This window comes from Equus caballus, chromosome 1 (assembly GCF_041296265.1).
Source record: "Equus caballus isolate H_3958 breed thoroughbred chromosome 1, TB-T2T, whole genome shotgun sequence".
NCBI lineage: Eukaryota > Metazoa > Chordata > Mammalia > Perissodactyla > Equidae > Equus > Equus caballus.
In genome coordinates this window covers 61130914-61155260 of record NC_091684.1, presented here as the reverse complement: position 1 = coordinate 61155260, position 24347 = coordinate 61130914, and the positions used below count along the sequence as shown (strand labels likewise).

At 41.7% G+C, this 24347-nt stretch overlaps 1 protein-coding gene across 7 annotated transcripts in view; it reads left to right on the top strand.

The window, feature by feature from the left end:
• Positions 1-24217, top strand: part of MICU1 (mitochondrial calcium uptake 1) — a 280172-nt gene extending 255955 nt beyond the window's left edge. For 6 of the 7 annotated variants that reach the window (XM_023644771.2, XM_070226952.1, XM_070226961.1 and 3 more), the window contains 2 exons: positions 10394-10483; positions 14559-17273. In XM_023644771.2, the coding sequence (XP_023500539.1) occupies positions 10394-10483; positions 14559-14719 (251 nt within the window). In that variant the 3' untranslated portion in view covers positions 14720-17273. Of the gene's footprint in view, positions 1-10393; positions 10484-14558 lie in introns of all 7 variants that reach the window. The other variant, XM_001503797.6, reaches the window with a different exon arrangement.
• Positions 24218-24347: the final 130 nt, after the last annotated feature.

Here is a 24347-nt window from a genome sequence, read left to right as displayed (position 1 = left end):
TGGGTGAGGAAACATAAAATGAAGCAACTTGCTTGTGGTTACCCAGCTAAGCAGTGATGGAGCCAGGATTCAAGCTCAGGTCTCTAATTTCAAAGTCTGTATTCTTTCTACACCATCATGTTGCCTCTCAGTATTTCCCAAAATGCTGCTGGAATTTGAAAATCTTTGCTAAAACACAATCCAGGAGGCAATGCAGGTTCACCATTTTGAAACATGCTTCTCAGTAGCTTAGGGAAGACAGGCTCTAGGCTATTAGCTCCCAGTTCCCTTTGGCTAAGAGTTGACCACTCTTTGGATGAGAATAAAGTCCTTTTGGTAAACTATGATGTTTTGGAGTTAGTGCCCTTCTCTTGAATATGAAATATGACATTTCTCCATCCCCTACAATTGTCTCTCCTGTTCAGGACCAGGTCTATAGCTTAGACACACTCTGACTTCTGTAGTGCATACTTTATAGTAACATAGACTCTTGGAGTTGCTGTCTAATCTAGCTTCTTACCTCACCTAGGAACATCTTAGTAGACACATCTGTGTTCTTCACCTTTCTTACCATATTACTCTTCAGTGAAGAAACTAATGCACAAAAGTCTAAAATCATTTAAATAAGGTCACATAGTAAGGAAAGTTGGTATCCACTTAAAGGAAACCACAGAACAGAAAAAGAGATATGGCTAAGCTTCAGTTTCTCAACATTGAAATATAGGATAGACAGCTCCTAATGACCAAGGTGTTCTTCACTACCTCTACTCATTGGTGTGGCAGAGCTTTGTTACACTTTTAGATACTGTTCTATCATCTAGCATTTATTGAGAGTTAACTATATGCAAGAAACTTGTAAGCATAAATTTTTATTTTAAACTCAAACCTGAGTTTGAGTCCCTCCTTCTCACTAGCTTTGTGACTTTGAACAAATTATTTAAGTTCTCAAAGCCTCAGTTTCCTGATCTGTAGAATGGTGATAATAGAATACCTGCTTCAGGGTTATTGTGAAAATTAAATGAAGTAATACTATTACTTCCTTAATTAATATACTAGATTGAAATTCTAACTATACCCAGCTGCCTGTCCTGGTTTTCAACCCCAAGGTATAGACTTTCCTCTGCCTTCTTATTAAGGAGCTAATAGATTAGAAACAACCTATCCCAATATGGGAACTTCGCAAAAAGTTATCTAAAAAAATCACCCTAGGAACTGATGAGGCTTACTTTTGTTGTCTTTAGGAAGTAATATCTATTGCTTTTTTCAGTCACTTTTGAGATTCATATTAGTTTAAAAGTTATAAGTTGTTTGTATTTATTAATGAGGAGGATTGGAGCATTTAGCTTCTCCTAAGTTTCATCATTCATCCAAAAATTCTTGGGATCATTGCTTTCAGGAGTCGTTATCATTATTTAAGTTCTCTGTTTCCAGGACTATCTAACTATCTAACCCCTATTAATATCTCTAGTATCCTCAGCATTCAAGGGAGAATTTTCGCATGAACCATGTTTTCCACATCTTTGTGTCCTACTCTGAACCTAGAACAATTTTTTATATACAGTAGATGTTCAGTTAATGTTGAATAAATGAATGAATGAATTCTAAACATGGTCAGATCCTGGAAAGAATGGTGAAATGCCCTAATAAAAGTCTAGGGTGAGGGGGGAATGATAGGACTATAACATCTTCCCATGTAATTAATTTCCTTAACACCATGGGCAAGTCACAATTTCTCTGACCTGTCATTAGAGTTACATTAAATATCTCCAAGGGTTCTTCCAGATTTGAAATTCTATGACTGTAATTGAATCAGCTTTTTACTTAATGTAGTAATGTTTTAAGGGACATATTATAGCCTAAATTTGTATCCAATTCTGTGTGAAAATAAACTAACTTATAATTTTAGAGCAAGCCTGTTGAATTCCCAAAAGAAGGGTTACGGTTTTAATTTATTTTCTTGTTAAGAAGTTTAAAACTTAATTAGACCTTGGCTAGTGCCTCTATAAGATCTATTTTATGGAGCCTGATATAGTAATTGCAGAAGAGTGACAGTTCTATAAAATGTACCTAGAATGAGTATAGTATATATAAAGTATGATTTGAGGGACCTCAAAAGGACATTCCCAACCATAAATACCTTCTCCACTTAGCTTTCTTGCTCATAATAAATTACTACAAATTTAGCAGCTTAAAACACTGCCTGATTATTATCTCAGTTTCTGTAAGTCAGAGTCTGGGCACAGCATAATTGGGTTCTCTGCTCAGTGTCTTAACAAGGCTGAAATCAAGTTAGCAGAGCTGCATTCTCATCTGGTGTTCAGGGTCCTCTTCCAAGCTCATTTGGGTTCTTGGCAGAATTCCGTTGCTTTCAGTAAGACTGAGGTCCCCTTTTTCTTGCTGGCTGTGAGCCAGGGATCACTCTCAGCAGACCTTACCATGTTGCCCGCTCACAATATGCTAACTTCTTCAAAGCCAGAAGGACAATCTCTTTCCCTGGTATGCTGAGGTGGATTCTTTTTTTTTTTAAAGATTGTCACCTGAGCTAACAACTGTTGCCAATCTTTTTTTTTTTTTTTCCTGCTTTATCTCCCCAAATCACCCCAGTACATAGTTGTATATCTTAGTTGCAGGTCCTACTAGTTGTGGCATGTGGGATGCTGCCTCAGCGTGGCCTGACGAGCAGTGCCATGTCCGTGCCCAGGATCCGAACCAGCCACCACAGCGGAGCACGCGAACTTAACCACTCGGCCACAGGCCAGCCCCTGAGATGGATTCTTGTATAACTATCATCATGGGAGTGACTATCCCATTACCTTTTCCATATAAAGTAACCTAATCACAGGAATGGTATCACATCATATTCACAGGTCCTGCCCACACTCAAGGAGAGGAGATCATATAGGGTGTGTATACCAGAGGGTGGGCATGTTGGGGACCATCTCAGAATTCTGCCCACCACACCAACCATAATTCCAGAAATTACTACCTTTACATTTATTCTTTGAGGATTTCTGAAGATATGGACATTTTAACTGATTTAAGCCCTTTTATCTAAATAAATAACAGTGCAACAGTCAAAACTTTATGGCTGGAAGGAAACTTAGAAATCATTTTATTTAAACCCTTTATTGTTTTTAACCTTTTCATTTACACATGAAGGAAAATGACTTGCTCAAATCACAGCTAGTGTGATGCAAAACTGAGGCCAGAGACTCAGGTTCGCTGACTTCCATACATAGCACTGTTCTCTTCCTACGTGGCACCCATTGCTGCTAGAAGGACCTATGGAATTATATAGGGGACTCAGTGCCTTTATGTGAAGGCAGAAATAGGGAAAGGTTCACAGCAAGAACATATGGGAGAGCACCCTCAGATACCCATAGCATGAACGCAGGAGGTAGGAATGTCACAAAGGTGTGTGGGGAAGAGATTATTGAGAAAAAGCTCCAATTTTATAAATTCTTCTAAATTTTGTGGGAGGCAAACCTCTGTGCTTCAGTTCATTATTGAATTTTGTAAAAACATTTATAAGTGAAAAGGAGAGTTGGCTAGGATTTCATTCAAGACAGTCATCAATTTTTAAAGTAAAATTATTCATGATGTAGGCAAGGAAGCTCGAATTCTGAAAGAAATGTTTGCTTTATGAGGCACGCACTTGGTAGAAATCTGGGTTATTTTCTCAAATATAAAGATACTTAGCAATTCTAAAGCTTGATTCTAACTTAAATATGTTGCTTTGAATATCTTGTGGTTTAGTAAAATTACAGCAGTGCCCCAAGGAGGAAGAGAGCTGCTTTAGGGATTCCTGATTGCCACGGGGAGAGAGCGGGGCGAGGGCAGGATAAACTGCCAAAACGTCCACATAAATAGAGCAGTAAAGACAAAATCAGCCAATAATACATCCCACTGAGGAAAGGATCAGAAAGGAATTACAGCAACTGGGGAGGTACAGAGATTAGTATCTACTGCAAGCACTGCTTCTTTGGGGGCTTTAAGGTTTACTCCCTTTGGAAGCCTCTGAAGTTCCGATAAAACACTTGTAAAGGTGAAGAGTATTTAGCCTGTCACATAATTTCAGCAAACTGAGTTTAAATATATCCATTTAAAAAGTGTTCTCATTCCTCAAAAAATTAAAAATAGAACTACCATACGATCCAGCTATCCCACTACTGGGTATCTATCCAAAGAACCTGAAATCAGCAATTCCAAAAGTCCTATGCACCCCTATGTTCATTGCAGTATTATTTACAATAGCCAAGATGTGGAAGCAACCTAAGTGCCCATCAACAGATGATTGGATAAAGACGATGTGGTATATATATACAATGGAATACTACTCAGCCCTAAAAAAGAACAAAATTGTCCCATTTGCAACAACATGGATGGACCTTGAGGGGATTATGTTAAGTGAAATAAGCCAGATGGAGAAGGACAATCTCTGTATGACCTACTCATATGAGGAATTTAAACATGTGGACAAAGAGAAGAGATTAGTGGCTACCAGGGGAAAAGTGGGGTGGGGGGTGGGCACAAAGGGTGAATGGGTGCATCTACAACACAACTGACAGACAATAATGTACAACTGAAATTTCACAAGATTGTAACCTTCATTAACTCAATAAAAAATAATAATGAAAAAATAAAATAAAATAAATAAAAAGTGTTCTCATTTTAACCATGAGAGATTCAGACTCTGTTGAAGCTAAGAACTGTAGACCGCCAAGGAAGTAATTTTGTCAAACAGGGATAAAAGATACTATCTCCTCAAGACTGAGGTTAGAGTAAATGAGGGACTAATTAAATAATGATATATCCTGTTGATGGAATACTATGCAGCTGTTAAAAGGGACCTGCTTATGTCCTGGAATAGAATTATTTCTAAGATGTGTTGTTAAATGAGTAAAGCAAAACTGTATATTTAGTATACTACCATTTTTATGGGAAGAAACAAAGAATAAATATTTGATTTTATATCCATAAAATATTTCTGGAGAAACTGGAGATATTGGTTGCCTCTGGACAACTAGGTGACTAGGGGGATAAGGTTCGGAGGGAGACTGCAACCCTCATATAACCATTTGAATTTTGAAACAGGTGAATGTATCACCTAATGAAAAAGAACTTTTTTAAACTAAAAAGAATGAAAATTTAAAGAGTCAAAGGGGAAAAAGCAAGTTAATATGGTAAATTGGTCTCCAAATAAGATCTGGCTTTGTTATAAAGGTCTCCTTGCAAGGAGTCTTGACTGGCCCTCTGTAAAATCTATCCTGATGCTCTCATTCCCCTTTGCACCTCTGTTCTAGCTCTCTAGTCAGGCGTTAGCATCCCTTCCTGCTTTCAGTACTTTATTCAAACTGACTACTCTACCCCCACTCCATATCACCCACTATCATACATGCACAGATCTGGAGCAGTCTGTCTCTTTAATCCTTTAGAATTCAGATCCAAAATGTGCCTCCTACCAAATACAGATTATTCCTCTGTTACCCGTATGTCTGATAATATGTCTGATATTTCTCCTATATATTTCTTGATCTTAATGGTATATATATGGTTTCCCCCACTATACTGTGATCACCACCTGGGTGTGTCAGCTGAAATCACTGACTGCCTAATGGTGCTGGTAGAAATCCTTGCCCTTTGTGGACAAAAATAGGATTTTTAATGAAGCCAGACACAATACTGGACAATGGCAATAAATCTTACTGTAAATCAGTTTGTACCAGATTAAACACATAAGCACACTGAAGTTGTCATCTGGGATGATGCTCTGAGGTTCAGAAAACCTGACCACAGGTTTGCTCTGTGGCATGTACCAGTATTTACAAGTGAGGACCACCAGCATCACTTCTGACAGGCAGGAGCCTGAGCACACAGCAGGTGTCAACCTGCCTGTGGCTCAAAAGCAATGTGAAGAACAAAGAATTGTGATAATTTTCCTTATTAGTGTACTGCATTGCTTTTGGCTCCTTAAATTGGTAGTTCTCCTAAATGCTGTCCTTTCCCCCCACCCCCAAATCAGGTTGAAATGTGTGTGTTGTATTAGCCAAAGTATCTTGAAAGAAGATACAAATGAAGGAACAAGTGCTCTTTAGGGGAAAATCCTTCTCCCTGGCCCCTAAAGCCATCTAGAGATAGACTTAAGAAACTAAGTCATCTGCATCATAAAACTTTCCAAGGCTGAAGCAGAAATGTCTCCCCCTCATTTAACCTTGGCAGTCACAAGCCAGCTTTTGATTTTCTCCACTTCACTTCAGGATGGCAGGAGTAATAACATGGCCACACAGCTAGAGACTGTCAGCCCAAACTTGGCATATCACCTTTCCAAACACCTTTGCATTAGGAAGAGACAGGCAGCTCCTAACTGGGTCATGCCGTCCATAGCTGTATCTATGCATCAGAGGCAGCTGTGAGGAAAAGCTCCCAGGGCCACCTGTGTTTCTTATGCCTTTCATTGGGTTGCTGTTCAATAAACCTTTTAAGTTGTCGCTGAAATTGTCAGTGTAAGTTCCAAGAGAATACTAATGTCTTCCACTGTATAGTGCAGTCAGATCTGTGGTCAAACTATAATGCTGGCTCCTCACAACCCCCCACCTATTCAGGTATTCATCCCTGCCCACCAGCACTGAGTCTTCCCCAACTTTGCTTTTCTTTCATCTGAGCTCTTTCACTTATTTGGAGTGACAGATCATGGGGGAACGAGTATTGTCCATATAAGGGATCAAGTGGACCTGGTGTGTATAGAGAAAAGAGCCTTGGGCTGGAAGTCAGGAGATCTAGATTCCAGACCCAGCTTTGCTACCAGCTAGCTTTGTGATCCTGGGCCAGTTATTTAAGTTCTCTGGATTTCACATATCCTGTGAGCCCTCTCCCACTTCCAAGATTCTCTTATTCTAAGTAGATATTTGGGCTCTTTTCACTCCAGAACTCTCCTTTCTTCTGTTCAGCTATTCTGGTGAATAAGTTTATGTAATGTAGCTTCTGACATTATAGTCATACAAACTCAGTATGTGTTTCTTTCTGCCTTTGAATTGTTCAGTCATAGACTATGCCAGAGAGTAAACTGGGGACCTGGCACAACTCAGATTCTGCCTGGACTTTTCAAAAAGCCAGATGGTACCACATTTTTGAGTGCCAATTGAGCCTGTTTATACAAATTCTTTCCTATCCCAATCTAGTAGAAATCACCCAATCTTGTGTCCATCTATTGTTCAGGCAGCTGGACCAGATTTGTACAAGAGGAATACATAGGCCTTGGAAAGCTAGGCCATCTCCAGGGTGATTTCGTGTTCCATGTAGACATCTTTCAGATTTGAAACTAGAATATCAACCATCCATCAGGAAGCATCATCAAATAGGGGAGGCCCAAATTCCAGTACCAACAACTGGTTTGCATGGAGAAGTGGAGTTCTGAGTGGGAGGGGAAATTGTTCTGTTTACTGTGATTTAATTATGACTTTGTGATTCAGAGATGTGGAAGCAAACATGAATGAGCCAACTCTCAGGACCAGCTGTCAAGCACTTGGCTTGTAATCTGCTGTCATCCCACTTGTCCCAAGTGCTCCCAGCTTGACAGCTCACCAGCTTGTTAAATGTCTGTTTCCTCCACTGCTCTTATTCACACCCTGGGGGCCTTATCTGAGGATCTTAGACTGTGAAAGAGCACCCCAGCTAGGCTGTTTGCTGGCTGGTAATATCCCAGTGGTTTGAGTTACAGGGACTTAGCAGCCCTGGTTTTTTCTCCTATAGTACAAATGGCATCAGAGCCCTCTCCGTGTGAGATGGAATATAATCTGTAACTGTTCTATCAAGAAATGGCATTTGTAATGAGGCTTTCCTGCTGGTGGCCTCCAGAGGTCCCTATTCTACAACTACTTAATACCACTTTAATGAGCTTTTCACTAAAAATTGCCAAGAGCTCCGACATCCTTGGATATTATTTAGTTAATGGTTTATTTAGAGGAAAGGGCCCATCTTCATGGAGAGAAGGATGGGCACTTGGAATATCAAGAAGAATTGGCAATTGGCACTCTGTCCTGAGAGAATGGAAGAACTGGGAAAGAGAAAAAGAGGATAGTTATCACTTATAACAGAAGTGTAGGATTGACTGAAATGCAGAAAAAGGAATGGTTAACAAAAAGCGTTCATGTTTATCTAATATAAAACAAGTTTTGATCTACTCCTCAGGACTTATTTCTGTGGACGCAGAGAGTAATTCAGTAGGCAATGAAAGCATCCAGTTTCTTCTGATCTGATTCTATTTTCACTGAGCAATCTTCTGAGGTGAATTCAGTTTCCTCAGTAGATATTCCTACTGAGAAGTATAATGACCAGCTGTTATCATTTTAGTTCTCTGAACAGTTACTATTCTCATAATAAATTGGCCTTCTGATTTCTTTTCCTTTCCTGGGCAGTTTAGTTAGCAGGAATCAGTTTTTCCTGGGCCAGCTGAGAAAATCAAGTGCTAAATTTCTAAATCTTAGAACTTCTACAGTCATATAGATTCCCTAACTCCCCTTTCAGCAGTTAACCACATCTCATCACAATAATATCTTTTGCTTAAGTCTTTCAGTTCCAAGGGATGTTGATTCCTCCTTCACCCTAACTCACATCCTGGGAGGAGGGGTGGTATGAACAGTGACTCAAAGCTGCAGGAAGAGGAATTGGCTCTTCCCATCCTCCTCAGCAGTCTAGTCTCCCTCAAGTCAGAGGCTTTGAACACTAAGGCGTAGCCCAGCTTGTGGCCAATGTACCTTGCCTCTACCCTTTGCCACACAAGATCCTCAACTATTTCTGTATACCTTCACCCCCATCTCCACCCTCAGATTCCAGAAAATACCAATAAATCATTCTTTGCACTACTAAGCCACCTCAGCAGTTATCTTGTGGCATTCTCTCATCTGAATATGAGAAAATTAAATTTAAAGAGATAAGTGACTCCCTCAGAGTCACACAGCAAGTTGGTAGTGGAGCCAGGACTAGAGCTCAGGTCTTGTGACTCCAAGTACAGTTTTCCTACTGCATCACCTTGCTCCTCTGCATTGCTCTGGTATTTGTATCTCAGCAGACAGTGACCTTGGTGGCAATGTGGTGAATATATGGAGGTGAGAGAGGTGAAGTGAAAGATTGATTGCAGAAAAAAATGACAAGAAAGAACTGAAGTTATAGGAATGAAATAAGCAGAGAAGGCACACTGACTCTTAAGTTCACATTGTTTCTGGATTAATCTAATCTGATGTTTATAGAGAACACTTCATTGCTAGTTGATTCATAAATAGAAATTAATCCTTTTCTTTCCTCTGAGTTTTACCTTGCATAAGTGGGCCTATAAGCAATAACATAATTTATAGATGTAGTCAGATCAGGTTTGAGGTTAAACGGGAGAGAAGGCAGTGGAAATTGCCTAGTCCTTCCTGGCTGGTTTCATGAGAACCCACTTCTCACATGATTGCTAGTGTTTAACAGTAAATGTCAGAGAAAGAGAAAATAGCAGTAAAGAAGAGATTTTCTGCTCAGGTCTGGGGAAAAAAAGGCTGCATACTGATCTAGTGAGATTGGGGCCACGCTTACCCAAGAGGCACAGTTGGAAAAGACAAAGTGGCTGGTAGAAAACCTGTAGGGAGGATGGGCCAGGAGCTCATCCATGCAGGTTCTTGACTGTCAGTCAGTAACTGAAGGGTGCAGCCTTAGTGTACTCAGACAAGCCTCCTTGTTCCCCACCTCCCCTTCCTTTTGCTGCCTGGTTATTTCCTTGACTTTTTGTTATCGTGTTCTTTCCAGTGGGAGGGAAGTGCCAAGGAGACTATAGTAATATCAGGGTTTCTTATTTTTTTAAGGCATTCGTCTGATATTAATTTATTAGAAAAGCTGCCACTACATGCTCTAGACTATTAGAACCCTATCCTCAAATATTATGTGGATTTTCACTTTTCAAAATTTTATTATGGTAAAATGTATATAATATAAAATGTACTATTTAAACCATTTTTAAGTGTACAAGTCAGGGGCATTAATTACATTCACAATGTTGTACAACCAGTACCACTATCTATTTCCAAAACTTTTCCATCACCCCAAACAGAAAATCTGTACCCGTTAACCACTAACTCCCCATTCCCCCTCCCCCCAGGCCCTGGTAACCTCTAATCCACATTCTTTCCCTATGAATCTAATATCAGGCATTCTTACTTAACTATATATGTGCCTCCTAAAGTGTAGCAGCAGTAGAAAAGAATGGAACCTTAGGTGAAAAGGAAAGGGATTATGGATTAAAAACTAAATTATTATTTTCTTAACTATAACTTAAATATACTTGAAAACCTTTTCTAATGACTGAGTAGTTTTATCCTCCCATTCAGAGACTGCAAAATGAAAGTCCCTCTGCTATGCTAATTCAGCATCTTTCTTCTTTCAGTTACCATGCAGCAAGTGGCCAGGACAGTGGCTAAAGTGGAACTCTCAGACCATGTGTGTGATGTGGTGTTTGCGCTCTTTGACTGTGATGGTGAGTGGGGCCCTCTGGAGGAAGGCGGGAAAGTGCCCTTGAAGCAGACATAGTTTCTAATGGAGACTTGCAGGCAGCTGCAGTGTACTGGCCTATACCTCTTCTGCTAACCCCTTTCCCACATTAATAGCTCCAGCCCTCAGCATCATGACATTGAGAAATAAAACCCCTGGTCCTGGTTTGTGTTTTCCATTTCTTCTTGTAATTCCAATTTGCTTGTAGGCCTAAATTAATTTATTCCGTAAGGATCTTAAAAACGGAAACAAAAATATTAGACCCATCTTGCTACTTAGTAGATTAGGAGCACTTGAGTATTTGAATGTCTCTAGGAAGAAGTGGTATTGATCTCTCCACCTCCGTGGTACATTTCAGTCATTCACATTCCATCTTAGCATTGCAGCTCCACACTGTGGCTGTTGTGTCTGTGACTGTTCTGTAGTTTAGCCCATTGCTAACTATGAACCAGGCACTGTGCTAAGCTGCTCATTTAATTCTCTGACACAGGAACTATTATTAACGACATTTTACAGATAAGGAAAACTGAGACTCAGAGAGGTTAAGTAATTTTCTCAGGATCACAGAGGTAGTAGTAGATGGCAAAACCAGGATTTGAACCAAAGCTGTGCTGCCTCCCTCCATCCTATATTACTTCCATTGCTCATCTCACAGACAGGATTCATTGTTCACCTTCTTCTAGGAAGCTAGGCTAATGGAATTCAAAACCAGCTCAAAAGCTCCCACCTATGTGAAACTTTCCATTTTGGTCCCAGCACAATGAATCACTCTGTTTTTTCCATTCCTTAACTTCGTTTGATTTGTCTGCATTACTACCTTACACTTTTATCTCTGTGTATGTGACTTAACTTCCGTACCAAATTGTGTGCTTTTTAAGGGTAGTCCTGTTCACCTTTGGACCACCCCCCCATAGGACCTCAGATAGTACTTTACACATAAAAGGTGTTCATTAACTTAAGCTATTTGAGTTATTAAGTTAAACTTGAGTTATTTAAATCTCCTGCCTGCACCCACACCCTAAATCTGAGTCAAAGGAAGCCCCAGGGCCAGGACATCCTCAGGTAGGGGTGGGTTACTCTCTAGAGCTGCCCTGTCCAATATGATACTGCTAGTCACTGTGGCTATTTAAATTTAAATTAATTAAAATTAAAAGCAATTTAGAACTCAGTTCCTCTGTCTCTCCAGCCACATATCAAGTGCTCAATAGTCACATGGGGCTAGTGGCTGCTGTATTGAATGGCACAAATGAAAAACATTTCCTTCATCGCAGAGAGTTCTAATGAACAGCACTGCTGTAAGAGATGTTAACTTCCCTCAGATTTGGTTTTTACTCTAATCACTTCTGGAGTTTGAGCTTTTCCCAAAAAACATTATTTTTATAATTTTTGAAGCAGTATCTTAGAGCTGGTCTGCGAAGTGAATATGGGAATAAAGGCAGCCACCCTCACAAGCTCCCCTCTTCTCCTAGGAAGTCCTGGGAAATGTTTTCCAGCCTTTTAGAAGGAGGCTCTGTCAATATCAACTTGAATCACCTTTAGATCATTTAACATCTCTTGGGCTTATTTTCTTAATCTACAGAAAAAGAAAGTATATATTAAATAAAAAGCCATTGTTATTTCTACCAGTACAAGATCTTATGTCAAAATGCCAGAGGACAGACAATTCCGATTTGCCAACAGACTTGTTCATCACAGAATTTAAAGTTGCTTTCACAGATCACACATGCACACAAATGACGGTCAGTCGTATTCCTGGTTCATAAGTAACAGAAGCTTTTCAGACTGATCCGCCCTGGCCTGAGGGAAGCAGAAAGCAAATGCCATAGTAGTTTGAGTGAAATGGCCTCAGGTTTTTTCATCTTAAGCTTCTTTTTATACAAAATATTAAGAATCTTGTTTAGACCTTTTTTGTTCTTTTAATTACATTCTTTTTTATATACTTTGTTTTTATTGAGGTCACATTGGTTTGTAACATTATATAAATTTCAGGTGTACATCATTATATTTCAACTTCTGTATGGACTACATTGTGTTCACCACCAAAAGTCCAGTTGTCAACCATCACCATACATGTTCCCCTTTTGCCCTCCCCCCTCCCCTTCCCCTCTGGTAACCACCAATCTGTTCTCTGTATCTATGTGTTTGTTTATCTTCCAGGTATGAGTGAAGTCACTCACTAATTTTCTCTCTTCGTCTTACTTATTTTGCTTAGCATAATACCTTTAATTACATTTTTAATAAGCCATGTTGTTGATTACTTTCAGCTTAGCCAGGCTACTTCTTAACTTTTTATATTGAAGTATAATATACATACAGAAGCTACAAATATCCTAAGTGTACAGCTTGATAAATTTTTAAAAACCAAACACACCTGTATAAGTCAGCATTATCCAGAAACATCACATAACCAGAACAAAGAACCCCCCCAGTGCTGCCTTCCAGTCACTTCCTCTCCCAAGGGTAGCCACTTTCCTGACTTCTAGTACCGTAGATTAGTTTTACCTGTTTTTTGTTTGTCTTAATCTTTTGTGTGTGTGTGTGTGAGGAAGATTGGCTCTGAGCTAATATGTGTTGCCAATCTTCCTCTTTTTGCTTGAGGAAGATTGTTGCTGAGCTAATATCTGTGCCAGTCTTCCTCTGTTTTATATGAGACACCACCAGAACATGGCCTGACGAGTGGTGCTAGGTCTGCACCCGGGATCCGAACCTACAAACCCTGGGCCGCCAAAGTGGAGCACACGAACTTAACCACTACAGGCCAGCCCTTGTTTGTCTTAATCTTGCTGTGAGGTATATCTGAGGTTTCCCATCCTCTCTTCAGCCAGAAAACATGGGCCAGTTTAGGTTTTCAGGTACTCTCTACAGAAGTGAACCATTTATTCCCTCTGTGTACTCTCCTGCCAGACCAATCATTAGTACAGGTCTGTTTGCTGATTTCCTGTTGTCTTATCACCACCAGTAATGACTGCCATTTTTTTAATCAGCAGATATTTACTCCTGGGCATTGGTCAAAAGATATCTGTCCTCTACTGTTGGAGTGGTAACTGTTCCATGTGGCTTGAGGGGGTACCCTTTGGTTAAACCAGATACTCCAAGTTCTCTTCCAGACCTGAGAGTCTGCCACTGAACAGGGTAGAATGCAAAAACTATGAGAAAATGCACTTAACCCAAAGCTAGATTTTTATTTTGGTTTTCACCATGTAAAGCCTGCATCCTCTCTCACCTGGCCTATTGTAACAGCCTCCTAACTGGCTCCCATACTCTAGTTGTGCCATTCTCCAGTCCATCCCCATATATCCAGCCAGAGAAATCTATCCAAAATGGAAATCTAACTGCATCTTATTCCCCTGCTCCCAGTCCTTTCCTGATGCTTCTCTGCCTAAAAGATAAAGTGTGAACCCTTTAACGAGAATACAAGATCCTTGAGGACCTGTCTCCTGCCTGCCTCTTTAGTTTACTTGCCCACCACTGTGTGTCCAGCAATATCTAATTATTTATAGTTCTCCAGCAGCCATGCTGCTTCCTGCCTGTGCCTTTGCTTATGATACTATCACTACCTAGAATGCCTCCCCCGTCTCTTTCCTCCTTGGTTGGCCAATTCCTGCTCATCCTTTGGGATTCAACTTAGGAGTCCCTCAAAGAAGCCTTTACTGATCCATACTTACACCACCCCAAGCTTGGGTAAGATATTCTTCCTCCCCTAACATCCTCTGGCATTTTCCCCGTCATGGCATTTACCAAACTGGTGAAATAGTGTATTTGTCTCTCCCAAAACCGGGGAGTATTTCAAGGGACAAAATCTTGTTTATCTCTTTATTCTCGACACCTAGCACATGATCTGACAGACAATATAATCTCAGTCGATTTTTGTCACACTGCAGTGAACTATCATTGAGTTGCAGTCAGAAAGATCAAACCAGTTTATTTTAGGCCAAGAGGACTGAATTTGGATGTGAGAGAGCACTGGGTTTTAGAACCCATATTGTGCGAGCAATGGAATTTTCTCAGTCTTTGTTGTTGCAAGGTCTTCACTTATCCTTGTTGTGTTTGTCTTCCTCTAGGCAATGGGGAGCTGAGCAATAAGGAATTTGTTTCCATCATGAAGCAACGGCTGATGAGAGGCCTGGAGAAGCCCAAAGACATGGGCTTCACCCGCCTAATGCAGGCTATGTGGAAATGTGCACAGGAAACTGCCTGGGACTTCGCTTTGCCTAAACAGTAACCCAAAACTGCAAGATGGGCCACCTCTCCACCCCAGGCACACTGGCCCCTTGAAAAGAGCCTTCACACAGCCCTTCCTGCTGCTGCTTCTGGAAGTAGTGTCCCCTTCCTCCTGAGAATGATCTCAGGATTCAACCAGTTTCCCTCTCCACCCTTCCATGTCCCAGTGTTCTGCTAGGCTCTGATTCTGCCCAATGATTATCCCCATAGGTTCTCAAAAACATGAACAAATCCTAAAAGGTCAGACCTTTGGCACCTTCCAACAACACTACCCATTCAAGTGGATAGTGTTATGGATAAGGAATGCAGGGAATCATCCACATACCTGCCAACCCTGGGAAACATGCCATTGTCAAGTCATCTTTGCTGTGGATTTATATTAAGAATATTCCTTGCTTTTCCTCCTGCTGGTGTTTTTAAGCTACAAGTTGGCAAAACCTCTGGCAGGCAAAAGGAAGTTTGTGATGAATGATAATGAGGATGATCCAGGCACCCTGAACTGGTGGGAAGCCTAGCCAGAGAGGAAGGATCTGTGTCAATCCCCAGGGTGGTTCTGAGGCCTGCTCCAGGAAGGTGATGTGCACGGTGGGAACAGAGCATGATTCAGAATTTAAAGCAGCTGCTTCACAGCTCTCTCTAATCCCTTCTTTTCCTTTCAGGCTCCCTAAGAGGGAGACTCCCTAAGACTCCACCACAACTCTGTGCTTAACAAGCAGCAGTAATTAAGTTCATGTTCTCTGCAAGTGCCATTTCCCCTCCAGGAGTGTGTCTCTGAGGCTGGGGCCTGACTCAGAGCCTATCTACCTTCTGTCTTAAACACTTGCAGAATGTCACTTTAATTATAACAGTTTGCAGTAACCCCCCCCCCCCCAAAGGCTCTTGTCTCCTTTATTTTAGGATGCCCTGGGGCCCTTTTCATTTGACTTCTCCACTGGGTTTCAGATCTGACTAGTAGCAGACCTGTTTTCTTTCTACCAGAATCTGGTTCTTCCTTTTGAAAGGCAACTTTATGCACAAACAAAAAGTGAGGGCATTTGGAGGTTAGTGGTGGCAGTGTCCCAGCACAGTTTGGATAGCATTTCATCCTGGGCCAGGGTACACAGTCCCTGATTACTCATGCCCCATGATAAGGAACGAAGATAGGGTGGTGGAGTATAGGAGGAATCATCTAGTATGGTGGACCTAAATGTTAAGAACCATAGCAACCAGTTTTATATATGGACTCAACCTTGCCACTAAATCAGTGTGGCCTTGAGCAAGCAAGTAATTTCCCATCTCTTTCCTCATGTGTAAAATGACAGGTAGGGTTGAGCTTAATAGTCTCTAAGGCATCTTCCAGGTCCAAAAGCCTCTCCTTCAGCTCTCCTCCAGAATTCCTACAGCCTCCAGAAGAACCAGGTAATGCCCCCTGGCATGACAGAGGCTCAAGTCTGATGTAAGAGAACTAACACACCAAAATCCAGTGCTTCCTGCAAGTCCTGGCAGTTGGTAAGGAGTGCTTATCAGCCAGAGAAGAGCAGAGGCCTGGGTCTGCACCTGTGGCTCCACAAGAACAGTACCAATCCCCGCATTTTCTCTAAAACAACTGAACAACCTCCTTCTAGCATCCTTTCTGGATGCAGATTAGGTATCTCTCAAAGGAGTTTGCCTTATCTATCTCCCACCCTGTCCTCTCAGGTATGTATGAAGTGTAACCTTTGCCTTGCTCATTGTCCCAGGGCTGAGACATCAGCAAGATGTGCACTTTTCTTAAATTTGTCCCAGAATCCCAAGATCACTTTTTCCTGATCCTCATTTCTCCAGCCTGAAAGAGAAGTCCCATTCACAGCTTCCATGGGACATTCATTCCCCTATAAGAAGAGATCTGCTGATTGGCCTGGGTTTTCTGAAGCTGAAAACCAGAGCATAGCAGGAGAGGGTAAGGATCTCACCTGCAACATCCTTGGTCAAGGCACCTATCACAGGTACATGCAACTCCGACTGAACTCCATTAGCTCCTAGGAGTGCCCGGGGAAACAGAGGAGGAACAGGTGCTCAAGAAGACAGGCACAACAGGGTAAATATGTAGGTGAGGTACAAGCTAAGTCACCCACAAGAGGTCAGGGTCCCCCAAGAAGTCCTTTAGCAAAGTGGCCTATGAGGAGGCTGAGAGGATTTTAGTAGGCAGAATTTAGGGATAGGCTGGGTGCATTTGGGAATACAAAAGTCTGATTTGTGCTTCTCTTTCTATTCAAATTGTCTCTTCTACCTAGATAAAATAACCTTCCCCTCTTCCTTCAAGACTCAGCTCAAACTGCCCCCCTCCTTAAGAAGCCCTCCTTGATCGTCTTCCAGACAAGACTAGTGCCCTTCCTTTGGGACCGTTTGCCCACCCATAATGAAACAGCTGTAATTTGATGTAATTTTTGTGAGATTGTCACCCACAAAGTTCAGACCTAAAGCAGTGACATGATCAAAGAAACAGTCTACCACCAAAAGCTAATTTAACAATAATTCTTGGACAATGAAAAAGTCATACTAGCAGTACCTCAGTAAATTCCTCCCACACACTCACAGCCATTCTCTACTTCTGATGTCATTGTTCTCTACTTCTTTAAAACAAAAATAACTCTTTCTCCTGTTCTAGACCTTAGGCTTTGGGGAGGGAAAGAAACTCAGAGGGGTCAGGCTGCTAGGCTTCCTCACCTAGGGCTCAGCATCATCCACAAGGATAAGCAGGGAGAACCTGAAGAGGGAGTTACTAAAGAAAAGGGGCTTAAGAACATGCACAGTCCTCAAAAATGATCATTCTGATAGTTTTTAGTGTCCCACCTAGTTTTAGCTCTGATTGGAGCATATACACGCTAGAACTGAATCAGACTCTGAGACAAAGGAGAGGTCCAGGTAACAACTGCTACTAGACAAGGAGGAAGGCACAGAAGCATGGTCCCCTAGCCAGAGCATCTTCTCCAAGCCCCACAGCCCAAGCAGGTTATGTGCTTCTGACAAGCAGCTCATGAAAGGAAGGAGCAGAGTCAGAGTTTAGCTTTCAGGCTTCAGGTGCCACCTGCTGGCAAGAAGGCTCCTCGCAGGGACTCACTGGCCTGGAGCAGGGGAGGGGAGGCTGCCAGCCTAGCCCCAGCCCTGCTCTGAAGAATAGGGCTCCCAAGGACCTGAGTGGCATAGGGCAGGCCGAGGTGGGATGAACAGCCAGAGATGGACCACAACCATGAAGAGAGACACTGTGGATATAACTATAATCGAGAGGAGGAGAGGAGCAATGCTTATGTATTGTTCTCTGTGGCTCCAGAATGGCAATTTTTACCAGCAAGTGAGAGGGTATGAGTCACTCTGTTCACTCTACAACTCTTTACTGATCACCTACTGTGTGCCAGGCACTGAACAAGGTCTTGAAGGAATTTGCATTCTAGTGAAGAAAACAGAAAAGAAGCAATACGGTTAGATACAGGCTGCTGGGAGAGCACTTAGACTAACAGAAAGGCCATCTAATCCAGATTTGGAAGTTCAAGGCAGGCTTGCAGAGGAAATGATTTTTTTTTAATTAAAAAATGAGACCTGAGAGTTGAGTAGGAGTTAGCAAAGGGGGAATGAGGAGTGTGCAGGCAGAGGGTACCAAGTTTGCAAAGGTCCAAAGGTCAGAAAAGCGTGTTTCATTCTGGGAACTGAAGTTCTAGGGAGTATCAGTACAGACTGGGGAGTGACTTGGTGACCCAAGAATTAATTAAGATGGCAGTCATTCACAAAAAATAAAAGTAAAAAGTACATTTGGATATTTTAAAACACACGTAACTCATAGGTTATAGAAAAAATCATGGAAATTTTAAAATGCTTAGAACTGAATATGATAATGAAAATATGAGATATTAAAACTTGTGGGACACAGCTACAGGGAAACATAAACTTCTTAACAACTTCTATACTTATTTACAGAAGATGAGCTTATTATTAATTAATAAGCTAAGCATCTGCCTCATAAAGTTGGAAAAAGAACATATTAAAACCCAAACAAAAACATAACAGCAAAAATAAATAAGAAATGTAAAAATGTATATAACTAGATACTACAGCAATTTAAAAAATAATATTGTGAACAACTTTATGCCAATAAATTTGAAATAGTTTTTTAGAAAATATAACTTACCAGACACAAGAAAAAATTAAAAATCTGAATAGACTACATAATACATTGAATCAGTAGTTAAAAACCTACTTATGACAAAAAGTACCAAACCCAGATTTATATGAGGGATAAAGAAAATAAGACCTGTCAGCCCCAATAAGGAGTGTGGACTTCTATCTTACTGGTAATTAGGAGCAATGGGGTTTTAAGCCGGAAAATGACATAATGAGCTTTACATTTTAGAATGATGACTCTGCCTGCAATGCCACAGATGGATTGGAGTGGGATCCAGGTTGGAGACTGCTATAATAACAGGTGTTGGAAGCCAGGATTAGGGGAGTGGCTGCAGAGTTGGAGAGTCACTAACCAACTTGGGAGATGTTTAGGTCAGCCCTGCGGGGTAAGGGTGAGGGCATAGAAACTGAAGGATGGGAAGAGACAGGGAATAAGGATGAAACCCAGATTTCTGTTTGGGTAACTAGGTGTATGGTAGTGCTCTTCAGTGGGATTGGGAGGCTGAGAGAACCAGGTTTGGATGGGAGATGATGAGGCAATCTTTTGACATGTTGAGGTGCCTGAGAAAAATCCCAGTAGGAGTATCTAGTAGGTAGTTAGATGTGAGTCTGGACACAGGCAAGGAGTCTAGGGTGGAGATATGGTTTGGGAATCTCCTAAAAAAACCTGAACTCAGGCCAGTCCTGGTGGCCTAGTGGTTGAGTTCAACACGCTCCGCTTCAGTGGCCCAGGTTTGCTTCCGGGCGGGAACCTACCCCACTCGTCTGTTAGCAGCCATGCTGTGGTGGTGGCTCACATAAAAGGAAAAAAGGGGAAGATTGGCAAGGGATGTTAGCTCAGGGCGAATTTTCCTTAGCCCAAAAAAAACAAAAAACCTAGGCTCTCCCAATTTCAAGGCCAACTAACTATGAACACATGAAGTCTGAATCAGTTTCCTAAAACCAGCTCCATCTCTTCCCCAAGGGAAGCTGGGAATAGAGACCACAAGTGAAAAGACTGAATCAAAGAACCTGTACAAGTTTGTTAGAAAAGGCTGCAAGTGCCCTGTGCCCTTATCTGTCCAGCCTCCAGCTCTGGCCCTCCCCAGATGTCAAGGTCTCCTCTTCCTCCTCTAGGTAGAAGGAAACAGAGCAAGGGACTGAAGTAGAGATCCAGGGATGCTAAGGGGAAATATTCATGTGTTCACTCAACAAATAATTTATTGAAGCTCAAATTGAAAATTCAATTATCAGTCATTCACATTCTTGGGTGAATTTTCATCATCTTCAATGTGAGGTTTAGGTTTTTGTTTTTTCTTTAATAGGTAAACATTCACATGTTTCCAAAATCAAACACAAAAAAGGCATACATTGGAAAGCCTCATTCCCCACCATTCCCACAGCTGCATGGTATTCTATTGTATATTACTGCTTAATCAATAAGGGTAGTTTCTTCAGGAAGAGATTTTGGAGCCTGGAGCTCTCTGAAAGGGAGGTCTTGGCAGGTCGCATTTGGAGGCAGCAGGGGACACTGGGGAGCCAGAGAGCAAAAGAGCAAAGGACAGGAGCGGAGGGCACTCCACTGGCTTGGCAATTCTTCCTGAAGCCTTAGGTAGGAATTTATTCCCCTGGCTAGCTCAGGGAAACTCTGGATAAACTGTTTGGGGAGAGAAAAACCTTCCTCTGGGATTCATTTATTCTATTCTTTTAACAAATATATATTGAGCCACTATGAGGTATCAGGCCTTGTGCTCAGGCCACAGGGAACATGAGAGCAAGATCTCCATCTTGGTTTAGCTGGAGACTGCACGTAAACACATTCACAAGCAAAAGACACCAACTGTGCAGGGCAGTGAAGATGGGTGCCCATGGAGGGGCCAGGCTTAAGTGCTATGGAAATTCAAAGCAGGGAGAGCTCGTGGAGGAGAAGGCCCTTTCTCAGCCTCAGACCCTGGCTCAGATGTCATCTACCCCAGGAAGCCTTTCCAATTTTACACACAACCAGCAGCTCCCTTTTCTGAGCCTCCTTGAGCTTACATACAATCCCACTGTTGTACGTACCACACTGTCCTCTAATTCTTTTACTAGACTGAGCTCCCTGACATCAGGTTCTGTCCTTTATTCATGGTGCATCTCTGAATCCCTAAAGTTCTGCAGAGTGCCTGGCTTTCAGTATAGACAACTGATGAAATTAATTCTGTCTCTTCACTGAGGAGATAGAGTTTAAGCTGAGCCCTGAAGACGTTAGACTTGGATAGATGGAAAAGATTATTAAGGAGGACAGGCAGATAGACAGGAGCAAGGTGAAACGTATCTTAGTAGAGATGGGGTGGGTACAATGGGAGATTAAAGCATGTTAAGGTCAGGCTGAATTCTTGGTGTCCCCAGAGAAGAGAACTCTGGCTGCTGGTGGTCACCTAATGCAAGGGCAGTTTCAGCTCTAGGAGCAAAATGAGACGTTGAGATTTATTTGGAGAATCATTTTCCCAGTGACTTTTGGATATCTGTGGAGACAATTAAGGATTTTGTCTCTCTTTTTAAGCCTCATCCTCCCACACATACCATGATTCCAGCTAGTCAGAATAGAAGTTTCTGATTTTTTCCTTAGATCAATATCATGACATTTTGATTTCAAGAACTCTGAGGGAGAAACTGTAATTTCAGTCAGCCCTGGCATACAAGATCCATTTTTAAACAAAATTTATAGACCAAGGGCTATAATGTTTAACATGTACTGAGCAGGAATGTGCCTCTCTTCCTGGCCTTTGGACTGAGAAAGTACAAAGACCATAGAAAGTCAAATTGCCTCAGGACAAAAAACAAGAGACCCCATTTGACTGAGATCTATAAGAAAGGTAGGGAGTGATAATATGGAGGCTGATTAGACCAGCATTCAGGCTCAGTCTGTGATCCCTTCTGAAACAACAAAGCCTTTCTGAAATAAAACAGTTCAGAGAAAGAGTGCAGCAGCAGAGGGGAGGGAAGGAGAAGACTGCAAAAATCAGGCATAAAGAGGTCCTACCACACACACTCCACTGGCCTCTCCAGATCCTTACTGCTCCAGACCTTGCCAACCAAGCCAAATTACTGACTGCAGACTCAACATTTAAATAAGATTGTGTCATTTATATGCATTGCATGAAAGGAGAGGAGGGCTTACCAGCCAATAGCCAGGAGATCACAGTCCAGTTCCTTAACACAACAAAAGTACAGGCCTTCTTTCATACATGAGTACCCTGTTCACAAAGTGAAGTACCTGTGGTCAGCCCCAGAAGAGGAGTCTTATGATACTCAGGAAATGGAAGAGGAGACCTCATGATATTTAGCAGGAGAGGGGAAGAGGGACACTGCAGTCCTAGGTCAACAAACCTCAGAGAGGCTACTTAAAAGGCGTCCAAGTATTTATCCATTAACACATACTAAGGACCTATCAATTTGTGAAGACCTTAACTTCCTCTAAGTATAGAGCTGTATTATTAGGGAGGGGCTGATTTCTTCACCACCACCTCCCCCCCAGGATATTCTAACAGGCCAGCTTGGAGTCATAAAAGTTTGCACTGGGAAGGGAACAGTGGGAATGGAAAGGAAGGTTGGATGTGAAGAAATTTCCAAGGAGTGAGCATGTAACCAAGAAGGCCATGGGCTTGCTTCTTATTACTCTAAAAAAGTAAAAGCTACCTAAAAAGAACTTCCTCATGTTCCCACTTCCAAATCTACCAGCTGGCCCACAGTACACCTAGCCACACTGCCTTCCCTCCTGAAAATCAATGAGCTGTCCATGCAGCTATCCAAAGCCATCCTCTCACTTGTGCCACAGATCCCGTCTACTCCTGTAAATTGTCTCCTCTCTTTCCTTAATTACCAAAATTTCTTGGCCAATTAAATATTACAGAATGCTATAATATATCCCATCTTAAAGGAAAAAAACACAAAACTTACCCACATCCCTCTCCACTACCAATCCATTTCTTCCTCATTCTCTTAAATCCATTCCTGTCAGGCTTCCACCTCTACTATCCACTGAGAGCAAACTTGTCGAGTTCACCACTGACCTCCAAATTGTAAAACCCATTGGCCACTTCTCAGTCCTCACACTGCTTTGCCAGTGTTTGGCCCCTCCCTCCCTCTTGAAACATTTGCTTTCTTCAGCTTCTGAGATAACTCATTTTCTTACGTTACAAGCTACTTCTTCATTCTCCCTTCTTGGATTCTTCTCTTCCAGATGCCTAAATATTGGGGTGTCACAGGGCTCAGTAATCAGACTTCTACTCTTCCCTATCTACACTCACTTTGGTGCATTTAGTTCCATAGCTTTAAATACCATTTGTATTCTTTTGCCCATCTAGCCCCACAGCTTTAAATATCATTTATATATGCTGATAATTTCCAAAATTATATTTCCAGCCCCACCTTCTTCCCTAAACAGTACATATATACAGCTTCCTACTCTACATCTCCACTTGACTCTGAAAGGCATCACAAACTTAACACACTCTAAATCAAACATTTAATATTCCCCCACTAAACTGCTCTTCTCACAGGCTTCCTCCAGTTTCCCCAGTTTTGGCAAATGGAAACTCTGTTCTTCCACTTAAATCAGGCCAAAAATCTTGGAATCATCCTTGACTACTCTTTCTCTCACATCCCTCATCCAACACATCTGCAAAATTGTTTTGACTGTACCTTCAAAATATATCCAGAATTCTACTGCTTCACAAAACTTCCACCATTGCCCTTATCCAAGTTACCATTAATTCTCACCTGGATTATAATAGTAGCCTTCTAACTCTCACCTGTAGTAGCCTCTTACCAAATCTCACTTGAGAGGCCAAGTAATGTAAGGACTGAGAAATGACGAATGGATTTGGTGATGTGGGTCATTGGTAACCTTGACAAGATTGCTTCACTGGAGTGCTGGGTGTGAAAGGCTGACAGAACTGGATTCCACTCTATAGTGAAATCCTACATGCTCCCTATAGTGTATTCTCCTTGTTGATCCTGTAATAACTCACCAAGAAAATTCCCGTTTCAGAGCCCTTGTATCTGCTCTTCCTTCTTCCTGGACCACCCTTCCTCCAGATAGTCACATCTGGAATACCTGCTCTCCCTCCTGAATTCAGATTTGTTAAAGTGACAGCTTCTGAGAGAAGATTTCTCATATCAAGCGATTTAAAATAGCACCTCCCACTCTATCTTTTCTTAATTTTTCTTCACAATATTTACCACTATCTGAATATCTCTCTCTATCGGATGTCTCCCCACCCCCTTGCACACACTAGAATGTAAGCTCGATGAGGGCAGGGGCTTTGTTTGGTTCACCACTGTATACCTAGCCTGGCAAATAGTGGGTACTCAATAAATATCTGTTGAATGAATAAATAAATGACCTTCATCTCAAACGCACAGTTACTACCAAGAACGTGCAAGCATACTCAACTTTAAGACCTCCGAATATGACCCACAGGGCTCCAGGAATGTGGGCATGCACCCTTATTAACACCTCTCTTATACGTCCC